This window comes from Callithrix jacchus, chromosome Y, assembly GCF_049354715.1.
Source record: "Callithrix jacchus isolate 240 chromosome Y, calJac240_pri, whole genome shotgun sequence".
In the NCBI taxonomy this organism is placed as follows: domain Eukaryota; kingdom Metazoa; phylum Chordata; class Mammalia; order Primates; family Cebidae; genus Callithrix; species Callithrix jacchus.
Genome location: NC_133525.1, coordinates 6,113,923 through 6,132,272, shown reverse-complemented (window position 1 = coordinate 6,132,272; position 18,350 = coordinate 6,113,923). Strand labels below are relative to the sequence as shown.

The window sequence follows — 18,350 nt, the reverse complement described above, 5'->3', positions numbered from 1 at the left end:
TTGGTCATTAGAGAAATGCAAATCAAAACCACATTGAGATACCATCTCACGCAAGTTAGAATGGTGATCATTAAAAAATCTGGAGACAACAGATGCTGGAGAGGATGTGGAGAAATAGAAACACGTTTACACTGCTGGTGGGAGTGTAAATTAGTTCAATCATTGTGGAAGACAGTGTGGTGATCCCTCAAGGACCTGGAAATAGAAATTCCATTTGACCCAGCAATCCCATAACTGGGTAGATATCCAGAGGATGATAAATTGTTCTACTATAAGGACACATGCACACAAATGTTTATGGCAGCATTATTTACAATAGCAAAGACCTGGAACCAAGCCAAATGCCCATTGATGATAGACTGGACAGAGAAAATGTGGCACATATACACCATGAACTATTATGCAGCTGTCAAAAAAGATGAGTTCATGTCCTTTGTTGGGACATGGATGAACCTGGAGACCACCATTCTCGGCAAACTGACACAAGAACAGAAAATGAAATGCTGCATGTCCTCACTCATAGGCGGGTGTTGAACAATGAGAACACCTGGTCACAGGGAGGGGAACACAACACACTGGGGTCTGTTTCAGGGAATAGGAGAGGGACGGTGGCAGGGGTGGGGGATTAGAAAGAGAGCATGGGAAGAAATGCCAGATATAAGTGAAGTGGAGGAAGGCAGCAAATCGCACTGCCATGTGTGTTCCTATGCAACTATCTTGCATGTTCTTCAAATGTACCCCAAAACCTAAAATGCAATAAAAGATATTTAAAAATTAGAAAAAAATTATTTTGGGACCACAAGTGTAATCATCACGTCCTCAAAACACACAAAAAGCATAAAGCTTCCTAATTGTTCACATTGGAAAAGAAAAGTTGATTGAGAAGAGACTTAGATTTGCTATCTTACAAAGAATTGACCAGCTAGGAAAGCGTTTTTAACCAAGGAAAATTCTGCAGGGTTATAACACAAATGAAAATCAAATCAACAGCCCAGAAAGAGAGAAACATAAAAAAAGGCCATCTTCAAGTCTGTTCTGTGTCACTTTGACCGTTTTGTCATGTATACACAAAACATGCTTAATATTATTTTTCTGAAGGACAGCTGGGTCAGCATGTAAGTCCCGAAGTAGAGGCAGTACCCTCTGTGTCCAGTTGCTTGACACACTATTCTTGAAAGGTTGCATAGACAGAGCTTTTAGTTAACAGCTTTATGAAACGGCTACAAATCCAGTGGTGCAGAAGTTTTGAATTTCTGAAGAGCAGAAACGATCTCATTTAATAGTCACGGAACGATATCAAGATGAGGATGATAATGAAAGAGCCTAGAAATAAAAATAAGTTAAGATTTTGTTATATAAATCCTGAACAGTGCTCACTAGCTCATGACTGTAAAGGACAGCCACTTTGTGGTGTGGGTTGACAAGAAACACGAAAGCTGAAGTTTTCTGAGATGCTTGCTTTCTCCATTAGAATTAGCTCTCTAAGACTGCTGTACAATTTCTTCCATTTTCCATCATTTAGTCAATAATATTTGGAATACTGTTAAAAGTTTACCAGTTTTTTAGACTGCTAAAAGAGAAGTTGTGTGGAAAAATAATTGTAAACGTTAATTAAAATTTCACTAGCTATTGGCTTATGGAAATGCCACAGCTAGATGACATGTAACACATTTTTCATGAGTCTTACGTATCATATCATCTAGTCAAGCTCCATTAAAAGTGTTAGCCTTTCCGGTTAACACTTCCAGGAATCTTTAAAACCACAGAGTATATGAAAATGCCCCGCACAACTTTCAGATCATTACCACAGAAGCATTAAGTAACCTACACACACAAGGGTTTTATAAGTTATGTAAAGTGGCAGAGAACTATGAAAATATTCTAAAAACATGCAGATTTACAATGTAATTACTGTACCTTCTTTGGGGGTATTATCAGTAAGCAAAAATGCTAATAAACATCAGTTTCACACAGAAAAATTAACATCAAGTATGAGGAAGGCTACATACATTTTTCATTATGCAGTGTGTATTGCACCTGTGGAAAATTTAAGTATCTTCTTAAAACGTATTTTTCAGTTAGCAAAGTGAAAGATCATTGTTTTAAACCCCCCTAAGTGTACTCACGTATCGTTCACTTCCCAGTTTAAACCGATCATAGACTTGGATTAGGTCCTCCGTTTTGTACTGTTCTAGCACCACAAAATTTTCCAAACTTCTGCTTGTTTTTCGTGCACAATCTTGGCAATGTACTATGTAGGTTTTTTGAGTATTGCTTTCAATAGTGACCAAAAGCAGATTGAAAACCTCCACCTATATTACATAAATAAATACATACATACATACATACATACATGCATGCATACATACATACATACATACATAGTAGTGGACAGTGGTATCTGAATTTACTTTAGCACTATAACGATGGGAAATCTACTTCACGTGGAACTGGATGGTGATTTTTGGTTAAATGTAAGTACTTAAGAAAACAAAACAAGACTATGGTTGTGGGTTTGAGACACCAACGTTTCTTTTGTAGCACATCCAGAGAAAGAATTATGTGGTATGTTCAGACATTGTCACGAAAGCTCAATTCAAGGTTAGATGAACATCAGTATAATTTTATTTTACCCAAAATACCCGTGTACCACCAGACAAAAGTGACCGTAATTTGTTTTTCACTTTTTTGTGAGACTATTCACAGAACCTGTTCTGTGTCAGGTTTGTGTTCCCCCAGTGACTGAGCTCCACAACGACTACGTTTCATTTTTTGGATGTCTGGAGCACTTCATTGTGCTTAATTTTCAGCAAAGCTAAAACTGTAATTTAAAAAACCTTGGAATATGCCCATAATCCGATTTTTTCAAGGGAAGAAAACTGAATAACAAAAAGGGTTGTTTTAAGTCTCATATTAAAAAGTATAAAAGTGTATTCGTTAACACGCGCGTAACAGGAGAAAGAAATGTACATCTTATCGACAAAGACGCGTTGCAAAAGCTCAGCAAGAGTAATAGACAATATTGAGGAATACAACGGTTGTTTTGAAGTTCCAGAGAGAGAGATAGATTCACTTTTCGGAAGGCAAACACCTAACTGAAATCTACTTGAGCTCACAATAATATACTTCGGTGAGTTTGCACAATTTGAAAGCTGCCAATGAATTTAGTAAGTTTATCTCAGAATTACAAATTTAAAGGTTCAGAGTGAACTTTTACTTTCTTAGCCAAGCATCCCTGCTCGGACTCTGGGGAAATGGGAAAGAAACTGTGTGAGACCATGACAGCCCACGTACGGGAGACCGGACGGTGGCCACAGCGTGAAGGGTGGTGTTTACGCGGTATTCTCCTAGGGTAGTGGGCCGCCCGCAATGGCGGCTTCTGGGCGTGCATGAGCGGTCCCGCGGAGACGCGCATGTGCGACCACTGACTGGTTAGTCAACAGGGGCGGGGAAGGCGGCGGTTCGCAAAAAAGGGACTTTTTTTTTCCAGTCTAGCGGTTAGACCTTCACGAGGCGCCCGTGACATATGCACGGAAGTCTCGTTTAGGCAGAAAGTGCATGCAGGCCACCCAGTCACTGTGTGTAGCGAGGACAAAGAGTATGGTGTTGGCTCCGGCGAGTGGCCACAGTCTTGGATGCGGTTGTATGAGTTGAGTAGCGCTGTGGTCCTTGCAGGGGCCGGGCCTATGGAATTCTTGAAGGCGAGTGACTATGAAGCCCAGGGAAACAAGCGTCCTGTATCTTGTTTTGCCCGCTTCCCTTACGGATGGAGCAACCGCTGACCGGATGCTGAGCGTGCCGGGTCCGCGTTTCCGGTGTGGCAGTTTTGTGACGTAGAAGAACCTGAAACCGACAGCGGCGAGGGGAGGGCGAATGGCCGCCACCTGCTTCTCTTGACCTGCCTTAGAAAGAATGGAAAGCAGAGGCCAGCGGGAAGACACCTTGAAGGTTAGGGATCCAGGATTGCGCTACACCCCTTTCTTAACTCGGAGAGCCACTGGATAGCCGGCTAGCCGAAAACTGTGCGCCTTTTGTGTAGTATTGTGCCTTTGCGTTAGGCGATACGGGAACTAGGCCCGTAGGAGATTAACCGGTTGATTCGCGGGACAGGTTATTTGTGGTTTACTCTCTTTTTACCGCAGAAGGAATGTTGATATAGGTCTAACTCTGTTTCCATTAAGGGCAGATCCTTTACCTTTGAAGTCTGCCCGACGACGGGGCAGGATATGTGGTGTACGTGTGAGATCAGGCTCCTATACCGTGTCAGGAACCTACTGCAGTTTGCACTGCAGTGCTTCGGACCCTTATGCCTGCATTTTTGCCTCCCACGCCTGGGGGAGAGAATGAATAAAGGATAAAGCTTAGGTGCGGTTTGAGGGATTTAACGGTCTGCCTTTTGAGATAGTTTTTCACTGCGTCGTATTAAGGCCTGCAACTTACTGATTCTTAATATGTTAAATAGACCGTAGAAACAGAGAACTAAGGAATAGAGAATTCGGCGGTACGAGTTTACAATGTTTTCTATGTAACTGGCAACACTTAACTCTTGATAAAGCGTACTGTCTACTTCGCTAGAATTAAGTAGTAACCAGATTCAGATGGCGAAGTTTTAAAATACAGTATCTTAATCGATGATGCATTTAATTTGATAGTATCTTGAACTTTCAATACATATGTAAGCGTGTTATGGCGTAGAAGGTTTGTTCAGAGAGGTGACAAAGTTGCTCTGGGCGTTGCACTTGTTTCTTGCAACCTATTTTGACGTAGGTGATTGTCCGCCCCCCCCACCGCCACGCCCCCCCCACCGCCACGCCCCCCCACCGCCACGCCCCCCCACCGCCCGCCGCTACTGAGTACTTCTTGGTAAAGCATTATGCTGCAAGCCCATAAAGCGAAATCACCTTTTCCCCCTATAGTTTTAAAATCTAGCCGTATAAGGAGGCAGGAGTTAAGAATGGGTATGTCATTTTAGAAGCATTAAAGAAAAGATGTGTCGCTTTTTAACTTTGTCACCAAAGACCTCTGAAGTTGATGTTTAAAATGGGAGAAATGAATACTGCCACCTTCATAGAGCGTCAAACATGAAATGACAGCTGTGTAAAGCTGCACAGTACTCAAAACATAGTGAAGTTGGTTTATTATTTTAACTTTTGATGTCTAGGAATTTATCTGCCTTAAAAATAGTTGCACAGTCTTTGGCGCCAGTCGACCGTAAGGAATCTTCAAATGTTCCGGTGTCCATTTATTTTTAGGTTTAGGATATCAAGAAAACCACTGTCTTTGGGAACATTTTACTATTAACGACTGTAGCTAAATTGAATGTTTGTTTAAGTTACTGAGAAATGGATGGTAGATTTTTTTGTTGTTGTTGTTTGGAAAGCTTTTACCATGGTAAATTGTTCAAGAAAATTTGTTTGGAGTGAATGAATTTGAACTTTGTTGGTATGAAACTGCCGGTATTCAGGTGGTGCCATTTGCATTTGTCATGGTTGATAGACTTAAGCATCTTTAAAATCTTGTCGGGTAATGCCAGGCAGTCCCAGCAGCCAAGTGTATGGTACAGGATAAGATTGGAATCCAGGTCTTCTTATTTGTCGCTTGTGATCTTATCTGTTCTTGTGTGTCAGCATGTGAGCTATTGATACCTCTTTTCTAGCTTGCGGATCTGGACCTGAACTCCTCTGAGAAACAGAGTGGAGGAGCAAGTACAGCAAGCAGTAAGTAAAACCTTTGTTTTTGGCCCAGCCTCGCTCTGTAGCCGAGGCTAGAGTGCAGAGATGCCATCTCGGCTCCCTGCAGCCTCCGCCTCCCTGGTTCAAGCGATTGTGCTGCCTCATCATCCCGAGTAGCATGGATTACGGGCGCGCCACGCCTGGCTAATATTATGAGGAGAGAGACGGGGTTTCCCCACGTTAGCCAGGATGGCCTGGATCTCAGATCTCCTGACCTGCCCACGTCGGCCTCCCAGACGACTGGGATTAGAGGGTGAGCCCATCGCTCCCCCGGCCCGAAAACTCTTTTTTAAAAACGGAGCCTTGGGCTGGGCTCGGTGGCTCAGGCCAGTAATCACAGCACTTGGGAAGGACGAGGCGGGTAGAGCCTGAGGTCAGGAGATCGAGACCAGCCTGGCCAAGGACGGTGAAACGCCGGCTCTACTAAAAATACAAAAAAATTAGCCCGGCGTGGTGGCTCGTCTCTGCACTCCCAGCTGCCTTCGGAGGTTGAGGCAGGAGGATCCCTTGACCTGGGATTCAGAAATTTCCAGAAAATTTTCACTCTCCAACTTTTCATGTGTTTTTATGGTATCTCCACTTTAATCTTTGGACATTTTAAAAAAGCCTCTTCCTGGGTAGATGATTTAGTATAGCACATAGAACCTTTTTTTCCTCTCTCTCTACGACACTGTTACGTTGGAGTAATGGCCGCGTTTAATGATCAGTGTTGATTTCATGTAGCAGTTATCTGAAATAGAGCCTTTTAAAACATGGTTATTAAATAACCACTACTAGCTACTGAAATACATTTGGTTCTCAGCGTATTTTCGAGTAAGCATTTTTTCCCCTTCATCTTGCAAAGTAGTTTCCTGTATGAAATACAGGTTTTAGAAGTTTGTTTTCCAGGACCTATCTTTTCATAGACGTTTTCTGAATAGGCAGCGTCGTGGTGATGTCATAGGCTTCTAATTTTACATTTTCTCTTTTAGAAGGACGCTATATACCTCCTCACTTACGGAACAGAGAAGCGTCTAAAGGTATGTATTTAAGGCAAGTTTGTAGATGTAACCTTTAGCAGCTCATCAAAGCCTAGGGAAAAAGAGTGACTTGAGGAAGTCTGTGAACACTTTTTGTCCCCTCCTGTGCCTCTTTTGGACTGTCTTTAGGAACTAGCACTTTCTGTCCTCGGAAAAGTTCCTCGAATGTTGAATGATGGATACTTATTGTGTCCTGTGGCAGACTGAGCCCAAAGAATTTGGGTTTGTGTCGTTAACCTACCAAGTAGGTTAACTATGGTACTGTATCTGTTGGTAACATTTATGGTGTGGTTTGAATTTGAAAGTGGCATATTTTTGCGAATGCCTTATGTCAAAGAAACTGTCTGGTGGTAAAGTTTCTGCTTGCTGCTGTCTTGAAAAGTTGCCACAGTGAAATGGTGTTTTGTTTTTCTGGACTAGTTAACAGTTGTAAAATTATCACTTTGGGCCACATTCAATGAGCTGGGGATATGTTTCAACCCAGACAACTTCATTGGAAAGGTGTTGTATGAAATGCATTAAAACACCTAGGGTTGTTTCCTATCAAATTTGTAAGGTAGAAGAGTTCATTAGAAAAGTTTAATTGGGGTGATGTTTTGAGTGCCTCACGCACATCAAAAAATTTCTAGGAGAAGGAAATGTCAGGAAAAATATTTAAAACCAAAAGGAAAGAAGCTAATGATAAAGGGGTGTGGAGTGGGTAGAGTACTTGCAGTTGACTTTGTTTTTCTCTGTTTAGTCTGTACCCTGTTTTTAAGTCTGTATGTGTTTATCAGAAGACCACTTTGCTAAGGATTGTTTTCTTTTTTCAGAGTAACTGCAGAGTTTCTTTTATCACAAGCATGCTAAGTGTTGTATCTGGCTGGAATTGCACCCGAGGTGTCTTAAGTGCCTTAAGAAGAGTTGGCAATATTTTAGTATTTGCGGGGATGGAAGAGACGTTAACCATCTAACTTCCTTAATGTGGGAAGTACTATGGGTCATTTGTCTAATACTGGATTTTTAAAAGCAGGGGAGAATGAAAAGTGACAACTTTATAAACTTGTAACTTTAAACATTTAATTAAAAGTTTGGATTAGGGAAGCCCTCCAGCAAGTTTGCTCTTGTCATTCCTTTGTCAGTTTGTAGACAATGAAAGTAGGTAATAATGAGGGTTTTTAAAACTCAAGTATAGGTTTATTCTCACTGAGGGTATTAAGATGACACAATTATGTTTGGACTCTTGGTAGGCCAGTAGTGTGTGTATGAGCGTAGCACACAGTGATGTTTGTAACAACTTAGTTTTAGTTGTTAACAGTAAAATAGAAAGTCTTGACCATCTCTGAATGCGAGATTGTGTTAAAATAACTTTATGTGAATAGTTCGAGAAACGTTGTTTTTAGGTGGTAGGATGCCATAGTGACTTAAGAAATGGGTTGTGATGTTCAAAGTTAGAGCAGTGTCAATGGGAAAACCTAATTTGCTGTATCTTTACTGTCCCCTGCCTGAAATTTTCAAAGAGTAATTAGAAATTCTCTGTCTTAATAGGCCTGACATATTTTTATCTGATTATGTAGATCTCTTCTCTTAGTTCAAGGTAATCCACAGTCCCTGAGGTAGTCTTTAGCTGGGCCTTTCCAAAATGTGTATTATACATAGCTTACGTTAAATGTTTAGGTTTAACACCTTTTGCGTTACGTTATTCAGGATTTGTCAAAGATGTCAGGATCATAGCTAGGAAACTAACAGAAGCATCGCTTGCACTAGCTACAAGTTGAGCTTAAAAGTGAGGGAGTTGGAATCCCTCCTAATCAGTCATAGCTTAAAAAAAGACATCGTAAATAATTGCATTGGAGTAGGTTTACGTGTTGGACACATAACATTTATACTTAGGGGGTGAATGAAAACAATTACTATTGTGGTGATAGTATCATAGCTGTGTTACATGCAGGCTACGTTGTTCTCAGGTCATGAGATTACTTTGCCTCATTTAATCATCTCTGGTAGAAGAACACATTAACGCTTGTAAAAATTCTGCTTATGGGACCTGTTGGTTGACCTTTGTTCCCACAAGGATAAGATAAAGGAAGACTACATGTGAAGCACCTGTTGACCTTTGTTCCCAGCAGGATAAGATAAAGGAAGACTACATGTGAAGGACTTCGTATTTGGGAAGATGGAAATCGTGTAAACGTCTCATCAGCTTTCAATTTTTGCTTTTTTTATTGAAGGATTCTCTGATAAAGACAGTTCAGGTTGGAGTTGCAGCAGAGATAAGGATGCATATAGCAGTTTTGGGTCTCGAGAATCAAGAGGAAGGTCTGGTTATTTCAGTGATCGTGGAAGGTAAATCCCAGCTTGTGTGTTTATACAGTAGCAGTTTAGGAATCTTAATTTGGCAAGTTCTCATTCTTCATACTTACACTGGTCCTTGAGCATATCTTTAAGAGACTACTCATGGATTTAAAGCAGAGTGATGGTTTATCATTGCTCTGTTGGCACTGAGAGTTCTTTACTAAAAGTAGTTTATTAATTTAGACGAATATACTATTTGACACAATGAAGTCTGTTTCAACTTAAATGATACAGTCTGCGACAGCTTTAAATGCTTCGTGTGTGTGCGTGCATGCGTGCGTGCGTGTTTCTTGAGACAGAGTCTTGCTCTGCTGCCCAGGCTGGAGTGCAGTGGCACGATCTGGGCTCATTGCAGCCTCCACCTTCTGGGTTCAAGTGATTCTCCTGCGTCAGTCTCCCAAGTACCTGGGACTACAGGCGCCCACCACCTGGTCGGCTAATTATTCTTTTCTTGGTAGAGACGGGACCGGGTGGGTTGGCTTATGCCTGTAATCACAGCACTTTGGGAGGGCGAGGTGGCAGGATCACAAGGTCAGGAGTTCGAGACCAGCCTGACCAACACGGTGAAACCCCATCTCTACTAAAAATAGAATGATTGGATGGGTATGGTGGAATGTGCCTGTAGTCCCAGCTACTCAGAAGGCTGAGGTAGGAGAGTCACTTGAGCCCAGGAGACAAAGGCTGCTCTGAGTTGAGACGGCACCACTGCACTCCAGCCTGGGTGGCAGAGCAAGACTCCATCTCAAAACAAACAAACAAACAAACAAACCCTAATAATTGAATTTGATCCTGTCTTGTTTTTCAGAAACAGGAATAAAACTCTAAGAAAAATGTTCTCTTGTCACATGTCTTCTACTTTTTTATATCTAAAAATGTTATATCTAAAAAATTTCATGTGTTATTCCTGCTTTCCTGCCAGTAAATATATTTAGATGATACCAGTAAATATGTTTAGATGGTACTGTCTTAAATGAAGATGTAAAGTATGCACTAGTTGTAAGTATCTAAACCTAATTCTTAGCATGAGATGTCTAAGCTGTGTAATTTTATAAAAATTTTTATAATTTTCTTAAGAACGAAGACACAGATTACACATAAGCGCTGGTTAATTAGAGGGGCTTATTTCACACGAGGTAAACACTGAGTTGCTGACATCGTTTAAGGGTGGTTGTGTTCAGTAAGTCAGCTGATACCCAAGGACATTTCTAGAGGGGTGATAATCCGATATCGGCTAAATCGTGTATTTTTGATTGCTCGTGCCATTCAGATTTGATGATCGTGGACGGAGTGAATATGATGGTATTGGCAGTCGTGACAGAACTGGCTTTGGTAGATACGAACGGAGTGGACACAGTCGTTGGTGTGACAAGTCGGATGAAGATGATTGGTCAAAACCACTTCCACCAAGTGAACGCTTAGAGCGGTAAGTTTTTGAACAACATGTTATACTAAGCCATAAGTTTCGTAACAATTTATATACATGTAATAATTGTCTGATTTCAGGGAACTGTTTTCTGGAGGAAACACGGGGATTAACTTTGAGAAATACGATGAAATACCAGTAGAGGCAACCGGCAGTAACTGTCCACCACATATTGAAAACGTAAGTTTTTGTTTGACTCTTAAAGTTCTTAATGCAAACCCATTGGATTATGAAACATTAATGCCACTATTAAGAATAGTCTCGGAATTGGCCGGGCACGATGGCTGACGCCTGTAATCCCAGGACTTTGGGAGGCTGAGGCGGGCAGATCATGAGGTCAGGAGATAGAGGCCATTGTGGCCAACGTGGTGAAACCCCGTGTTTACTAAAAACACTCAGGTGAGCTGGGCATGGTGCCACGCACCTGTAATCTGAGCTATGCAGGAGGCTGAGGCAGGAGAGTCCCTTCAACCCAGGCATCGGAGGTTAAGGTGAGCCAAGATTGCGCCCCTGCACTCCAGCCTGGCCACAGAGTGAGATTCTGTCTGAAAAAGAAGAAGGACGACAGGCACGAGCCACCATGCCTGCCTCCAAATGCTGTTTCAATTTTTTAAACCCAGGAGTCCATTTTGTTAAAAAATGCCACGATTCTTTAACTGAAATCATAGCATCTGTAAACCAAATCACAGACAGTTTGGTTACTTCCATTAATATGGTAGTGTAAAACAGAAATTGCAAAAGATACAGCATTTTATATCTGTCATGTTTACTTCTATATTTACTTGTATTTGATTAACCCGGCTACATTTCCTGACAGTTCAGTGATATTGACATGGGAGAAATTATCTTGGGGAACATTGAGCTTACTCGCTATACTCGTCCTACTCCAGTGCAAAAACATGCCATTCCTATCATTAAGGGAAAAAGAGACTTAATGGCTTGTGCCCAGACAGGTAAGCTTAGTTGATAAAAAGCAAAAGTTAAGACTATCTAATTGGGCTTACTTTAAAAGTAGTATGTTCTGAAGGGATGTCTGAGTCCTGTGTTTAGCATTTGAGAGAGCTTGGGGATGTGCCTTTTTGTCTGTACCTCTGGATCCTTGGGATGTATCTGGGCATCTTGAGGAAGCGCATGGCAAATTGTCAGCTTGAATACCTTCTTTAAGAAACAGAACTGCGTCTTTTTCGGTTAACTCCACGGGAGTTAGCAGACTGCAGCCTGATCTGAAACCTAGCACTTGTGTATTTTTCAACAGCCATATTCGAATATAAATACCCATTTGTTATGTCTGTGCTGTAGAGGTTAGCCAGAGATTTGGCACAGATAAAAAGTGTTCTCTTGTAGAGACTGGCCTGCAAGAGCCATGTACTGTTAGCTCTTTACAGAAAGTTTACTGATTCCTGCTTTACCTTCCAACACTATAGAGCCACTACAAAGAAATGTTGCACTTTTCAGACAAAATGGTTGTGTTTTGTACAAATTAAAATGTACTGTTTGAAAGTAGAGCACAGAAGTCGCTTTACTCCTTAGGTTTGCCGTATAAATTTACTGTACGTCCTAGAAAATTGGAAATGGAGTAAGAAAAAATTTCCTGTAATTCTCGAGAGCATCGAGAACACTTTATCAACGATTAATATTCAGAAATGATAAGTCAGTGTTTTGTCTTCAGGTTCTGGGAAAACGGCAGCATTTCTTTTGCCCATACTGAGTCAGATATATACAGATGGTCCAGGAGAAGCTTTGAAGGCCGTGAAGGTAAAGGTATTGCTGTAAAATGAGACGTTTTTGTTTTAAAAAGGCTTTGCAAATGCCTGTTGACTTTTCTAAACAAGGCCAGCTACACCTTATTTTTATTTTTTCACCCCGTTCACCCAATGAAAATAAGTCTGTAGGTGTAGTCTGCACATTATAAAAGGAAACTGGTAAGTTTTAAAAATGAATTACAGTTTTTGGCCAGAAAGTGTAAATTATTTTCATTTTTTAGGGAAACGGAAGGTGTGGGCGCCGCAAGCAATATCCAGTTTCCTTGGTTTTAGCCCCAACGAGAGAATTGGCTGTACAGATCTATGAGGAAGCCAGAAAAGTAAAATACTCATTTTAGTGATTGTTGCTTTTCTCCTTGATCAAACGATGTTTTTATGGCCACTGACATGTTCTTTGCTTACAGTTTTCATACCGATCTAGAGTTCGTCCTTGTGTAGTCTATGGTGGTGCTGATATTGGTCAGCAGATTCGGGACTTAGAACGTGGATGCCACTTGTTAGTAGCCACTCCAGGACGTCTAGTGGATATGATGGAAAGAGGAAAGATTGCGTTAGACTTCTGCAAGTACGTCAGTTTTTACATATGGGATGCGCCTCTTTTTGTATTAGAAGTTGATTACTTCTGTAGTATTTTTACTAGGGCTGCCTGAGCTTCGATAATTTAATTTTCCACATAGTTTTGAAAATTGCAGTTAACCTTTTTGTTTAAAGAGTAAGTGAAATTTTAATTGAGGCTCTAAGCTTTATTTTAACAATCAACATGTGGCTAATTTGGTTGTAATCTTGAGCCATTTTGTCTCTGTGTGTGTGCGTGCGCGCATGTGTGCATGCATGCGTGTGTGTATCTGTTTGTGGCACTGGAATATTCCCTTATGGAGGGGAGTACATTAGTGTAATTAGTTAGGCAACATACCGAGTAATTAGTGTGTCAGATCTAATGATCCAGGATCAACTGAGGGTTTTTCATAACAGGTACTTAGTGTTGGATGAAGCTGATAAGATGTTGGATATGGGATTTGAACCTCAGATACGTCGCATCGTTGAACAAGATACCATGCCACCAAAGGGCGTTCGTCACACCATGATGTTTAGTGCTACTTTTCCTAAAGAAATACAGGTATTGTTGGATGTTTTCGTTTTTGATTAGAGCATATGTGTTTATTATATTTAGATAATTTGTGTACTAAAGTAGGCAATTGAGTATTTTTCTCACTTTTTCAGACGCTTGCTCGTGACTTTTTGGATGAATATATCTTTTTAGCTGTCGGCAGAGTAGGCTCTACCTCTGAGAACATCACACAGAAAGTAATTTGGGTGGAAGACTTAGATAAACGGTCGTTTCTGCTTGATATCTTGGGAGCAACAGGTAAAATTATGAATAATAATAATAATAGTGTCAGTTACATGTAAGGAGAATCTCTTTACATCTCTTCTGTTCCTTCCCTTGCCTTTTCCTCATTCTAAACATAGTTATAACAATGTTTACATTAATTGCTTCCAAGATTTATTCTAGCAGAAGGACTAGAATTAACCCAGTTAATATTTAGATTAACCAGCGATGCTAATTCATTATGAGTAAACAAAGCCTTCTGATTTTTCAGGGAGGGATTCACTGACTTTGGTGTTTGTAGAGACCAAAAAGGGAGCAGATTCCCTGGAGGATTTCTTATACCATGAAGGACATGCTTGTACTAGTATTCATGGAGACCGATCACAGAGAGATCGAGAGGAGGCCCTTCGCCAGTTTCGCTCGGGGAGAAGCCCAATTCTTGTGGCTACAGCTGTATGTAAACGTTATTTTTTAATTAATCATGTTTGTACAGTGCTTTTTTTTTTTTTAAAATAAAGTTATTTTTCAGGTTGCAGCACGAGGACTAGACATTTCAAATGTGAGACACGTTATCAATTTTGATCTGCCGAGTGATATTGAAGAATATGTGCATCGTATTGGCCGTACAGGACGTGTAGGAAACCTGGGTAATAATTTTGTTAGGGAGTTTTATTTATTTTGGTTTTATTATTGTGATGCACCCAGCAAAGATTTGACAAAGGACCTTAAAAATAGAACGTTTATATCTGAGGAAAAATTTTAGATTAATCAGCCAACTAAATTTTTTTTTCCGTCCGTTTGATTTGGTTGTACTGCAAATCACAATGTCACGTTTTAGTTTTGGACTTACAATATTTTACATAGGGATATAGGAATGTAAGAACAGCATGCTGCTTTATGGAAACTTCATGTGCTTTTTTTGATCTATGTAGGCCTTGCCACCTCATTCTTTAACGAAAAAAATGTGAATATTGCAAAGGATTTGTTGGATCTTCTTGTAGAAGCTAAACAAGAAGTGCCTTCTTGGTTGGAAAGTATGGCTTACGAACACCACTACAAGGGTGGCAATCGTGGACGATCTAAAAGGTACGCACTGTTGTGAGCCTTCCCTCTTGGTATTACCTATTGGGGGCAGTAAGCTTTCAGAGTTAGCTTTTCCCTGAGTAACGGGTTAAACAGTTATTTTCAACTATAATACATAAACGTTTGGGCAAGGGGTAATTATTAGAAAGGTTGACATGGCGTTAGGTGTCAGTTCTTCACTACTGAGTACTTTAGAAACTCTGCTAGAACACCTGGGACATTAATGGTACAGTTCCCATGAGAACATAATGGCACTGAACTGAAAACTTAAATGGGGAACTGTGAACTTGAAGCAGGAATTTGCTGTTTAATCCAACTTTGGACTTACAGTGCCATGCTATATTTTTGCTTTCAATAATAGATTCAGCAGAGGATTTGGTGCTAGAGACTGTCGACAGAGTAGTGGCTCCAGCAGTTCTGGCTTCAGTAGTAGTCGTGCAGGCAGCAGCCGCGGTGGTGGAGGTGGTTACGGCAACAGCAGAGGATTTGGTAGAGGTAATGTTAATTTTTCCTTGAGGAAGGGCTTTTTCTTTTTCTTGTGAGTCCTGTTTTTCATACCATAATTCATTGGGGAAATTTAATTTCTGAGGGACACAAACTCTTAACACTAGATTTCTTTTGTTGGGTTTACGTTAGAGTACTTGAGAAAAAAAAAAGAAAGGTGACTTAATGTTTCTCTCTTTAAACATTTTTCTTGATAGGTGGCTATGGAGGCTTCTACAATAGTGATGGATATGGAGGAAATTATGACTTCCAGCGGGTTGACTGGTGGGGCAACTGAATCTGCTTCACAGCAAAGTCACCCTTACAAACAAGCTAATATGCAAACCACATGTAACTGAGCCAGACTGTGTCGTGTCACCTCAAGAACTTGCAGGACGTTACCAGCAGTGATTGTCCTGAAAATTCAAGGGAGCTCAAAGTCACAAGAAGAAGAATGAAAGGAAATAAAACAGCAGCCCTATTCAGAAATTGGTTTGAAGACTTAATTGCTGTGATTTGATTTAACTCTCCCCTCCTGCTTCAGTCCCACCCCAAACTGCATTTATAAGTTCGTGGCTAAGGATCGTTTTGTTTGTTAACATACTGTGACTTTAACTTTAGACAGCTTCCTACTTTGATGTCCTGTTGGATCAGTCATGCTCACGATACCCACTGTTTTGACAAAATAAATTTACTAACCTCGGCCTAAAATCAAACCGTGGCACACAGGTGTGATACAACTTCAACAGGAATCATCAATTCATCCGTGAATATAAACGGGGAAAAAACAAAACAAAACATCTTCAGACAGTAGCCTGCATTCGGACCGCTTGACTCTTGCAGTCTTGGGGGGTGGGGGATCATCTTAAAGCATTAAAGCATAGTTTGTTTTTTTTTTTAATGTGGCCAACCTATAGTAAGTTCTGATTTTCTCAGTGTATCCTGGAGGGGCGCTTAGAAACTTACCCTCTTTAAATAAGCCATTCCAGTGGTGAGGAGGTGGAATGTATCACCATACCCATTAATATTTTTGAAAGAGCTCTTAAAGTTAACTGAAATAAACACAGCAGTTTCTCTTCTAAAAAAGTTTGAGAAGTTTATTCTAAGCTAGGCAAATGTGGCACTATTATGCAGCCGTCCAAAATGATGAGTTCGTGTCCTTTGTTGGGACATGGAGGAACCTGGAGACCATCATTCTTGGCAAACTGACACAAGAATAGAAAATGAAATGCTGCATGTTCTCACTCATAGGCGTGTGTTGAACAATGAGAACACCTGGTCACAGGGAGGGCAGCACTACACACTGGGGTCTGTTTCTGGGAATAGGGGAGGGACGGTGATGGGGGTGGGGAATTTGGGAGAGAGAGCATGGGAAAAAATGCCAGATATAGGTGAAGGGGAGGAAGGCAGCAAATCACACTGCCACGTGTGTTCCTATGCAACTATCTTGCATGTTTTTCAAATGTACCCCAAAACCTAAAATGCAATGAAAAATACTGAAAAATTTAAAAAATTATTTTGGAACCGCAAGTGTAATCATCATGTCCTCAAAACGCGCAAAAAAAAAAAATAAATAAATAAAAATAAAAATAAAAAGGATAAATTCCTGGACGCTTGCGTTTTTCCAAACCTAAACTAGGAAAATGTTGAAACCATGAATAGCACAATAACGGAGGTTGCAGTGAGCAGAGATTGCGCCATGGCACTCCAGCTTGGGTGACAGAGCAAGACTGTCTCAAAATTTAAAAATTCCCAAACTGTCCCTCCATACCAGCACCATAACTTTCTCAAAAGACAGACATACCAAGAAGATTCCATGGTTTTATCAACTGGACATTTAACAACAATTTTTCTTTTTTTTGAGATGGAGTCTTGCTGTGTCTCCCAGACTGGAATGCAGTGGCATGATCTCAGCTCACCACAACCTCTGCCTCCTGTGTTCACGTGATTCTTCTGACAGCCTCCCCGGTAGCTAGGATTACGGGCACCCACCACCATGCCCAGCTGATTTTTGTATTTTTAATAGAGACAGTGTTTCACCACGTTGACCGGGCTGGGCTGGAACTCCTGACCTCACAATCTGCCCATGTTAGCATCTATTCTTGTAACAATCATGTGCCTTGATTTAAGAATTCCCATGTGGTCAGCCTTCGTGACCATCAGAGCGATTATAAGATCGGGTAAGCAAGCGCGATACACCATGAGGTCTCAGTGGGGCCAGGGGGGATGTTTGGGAAAAACCAAAATCAAAAATAGGCCTTGTGGGTTGGTCACCGACCCTTTCCTGGTGTTTCCTGAGTGTTAGGACATTTTACACAGAGCCACTGTCTCTCAGCTAGGTATGACTATGTCCCATTTACAGATGAAACAGTGAGGCCAGGAAGGTCAAATCACCCGTGTGAGGGAGAAGTGTTGGCATAATTTAGTGTCAATAGAGGAAGGAACACGTTCTGTCTCTAGAAGGGTATAAAGATACTGGCCTGGCGTGGCAGCTCACGCCGGTAATCTCAGCACTTTTTGGGGCCGAGGCAGGTGGATCACCTGAGGCCAGGGGTTCGAGACCAGCCTGGCCAAAATGGTGAAAGCCCACCTCTACTAAAAATACAAAAATTAGCTGGGCACGGTGGCAGGCACCTATAATCCCAGCTACTTGGGAGGCTGAGGCAGGAGAATCGCTAGAACCTCGGGGGCGGAGGTTGCAGTGAGCCGTGATTGCACCACAACACTCCAGCCTGGGGGACAGGGGGAGACTCTGTCTCAAGTATATATATATGTACATATATATGTATATATACGTACATGTATGTGTATATATGGATAAGTGTGTATATATGTATGCATATGTGTATATGCATGTGTATGTATGTATATGTGTATATATGTATGCATATGACTGTGTGTATGTATGTGTATGTATGTGCACATATGTATGCATGTAAGTGTATATATGCACGTATATGTATGTATATATGTGTATGTATATATGTATGTATATATGTGTATGTATATATGTATGTGTATGCATGCATGCACACATGTATATGCATGTGTATGTGTGTGCACATGTATGTATATGCATGTGTGTTGTGTGTATATGTGTGTGCATCTATGTATGTGTATCATATACATATGTATATGTATTTAAGTCAAACATAAACGCGCTGTTTGTGATGTCCTCTTTCT

The 18,350-nt window shown here is 40.9% G+C and overlaps 1 protein-coding gene across 1 annotated transcript; it reads left to right on the top strand.

Annotated features, from left to right (window-relative positions):
* Window positions 1-3,854: 3,854 nt before the first annotated feature.
* Window positions 3,855-15,611, top strand: LOC144581320 (ATP-dependent RNA helicase DDX3X-like). The gene is made up of 17 exons (XM_078364504.1): window positions 3,855-3,948; window positions 5,657-5,717; window positions 6,704-6,751; window positions 8,962-9,076; window positions 10,353-10,508; window positions 10,589-10,688; window positions 11,326-11,461; window positions 12,178-12,263; window positions 12,493-12,591; window positions 12,676-12,836; window positions 13,244-13,388; window positions 13,493-13,637; window positions 13,873-14,054; window positions 14,131-14,248; window positions 14,534-14,687; window positions 15,046-15,179; window positions 15,386-15,611. The coding sequence occupies exons 1-17, from the start codon at window positions 3,913-3,915 to the stop codon at window positions 15,463-15,465; spliced, it is 1,956 nt and encodes a 651-aa protein (XP_078220630.1). The 5' UTR covers window positions 3,855-3,912; the 3' UTR covers window positions 15,466-15,611.
* The last annotated feature ends 2,739 nt before the right edge of the window (window positions 15,612-18,350 follow it).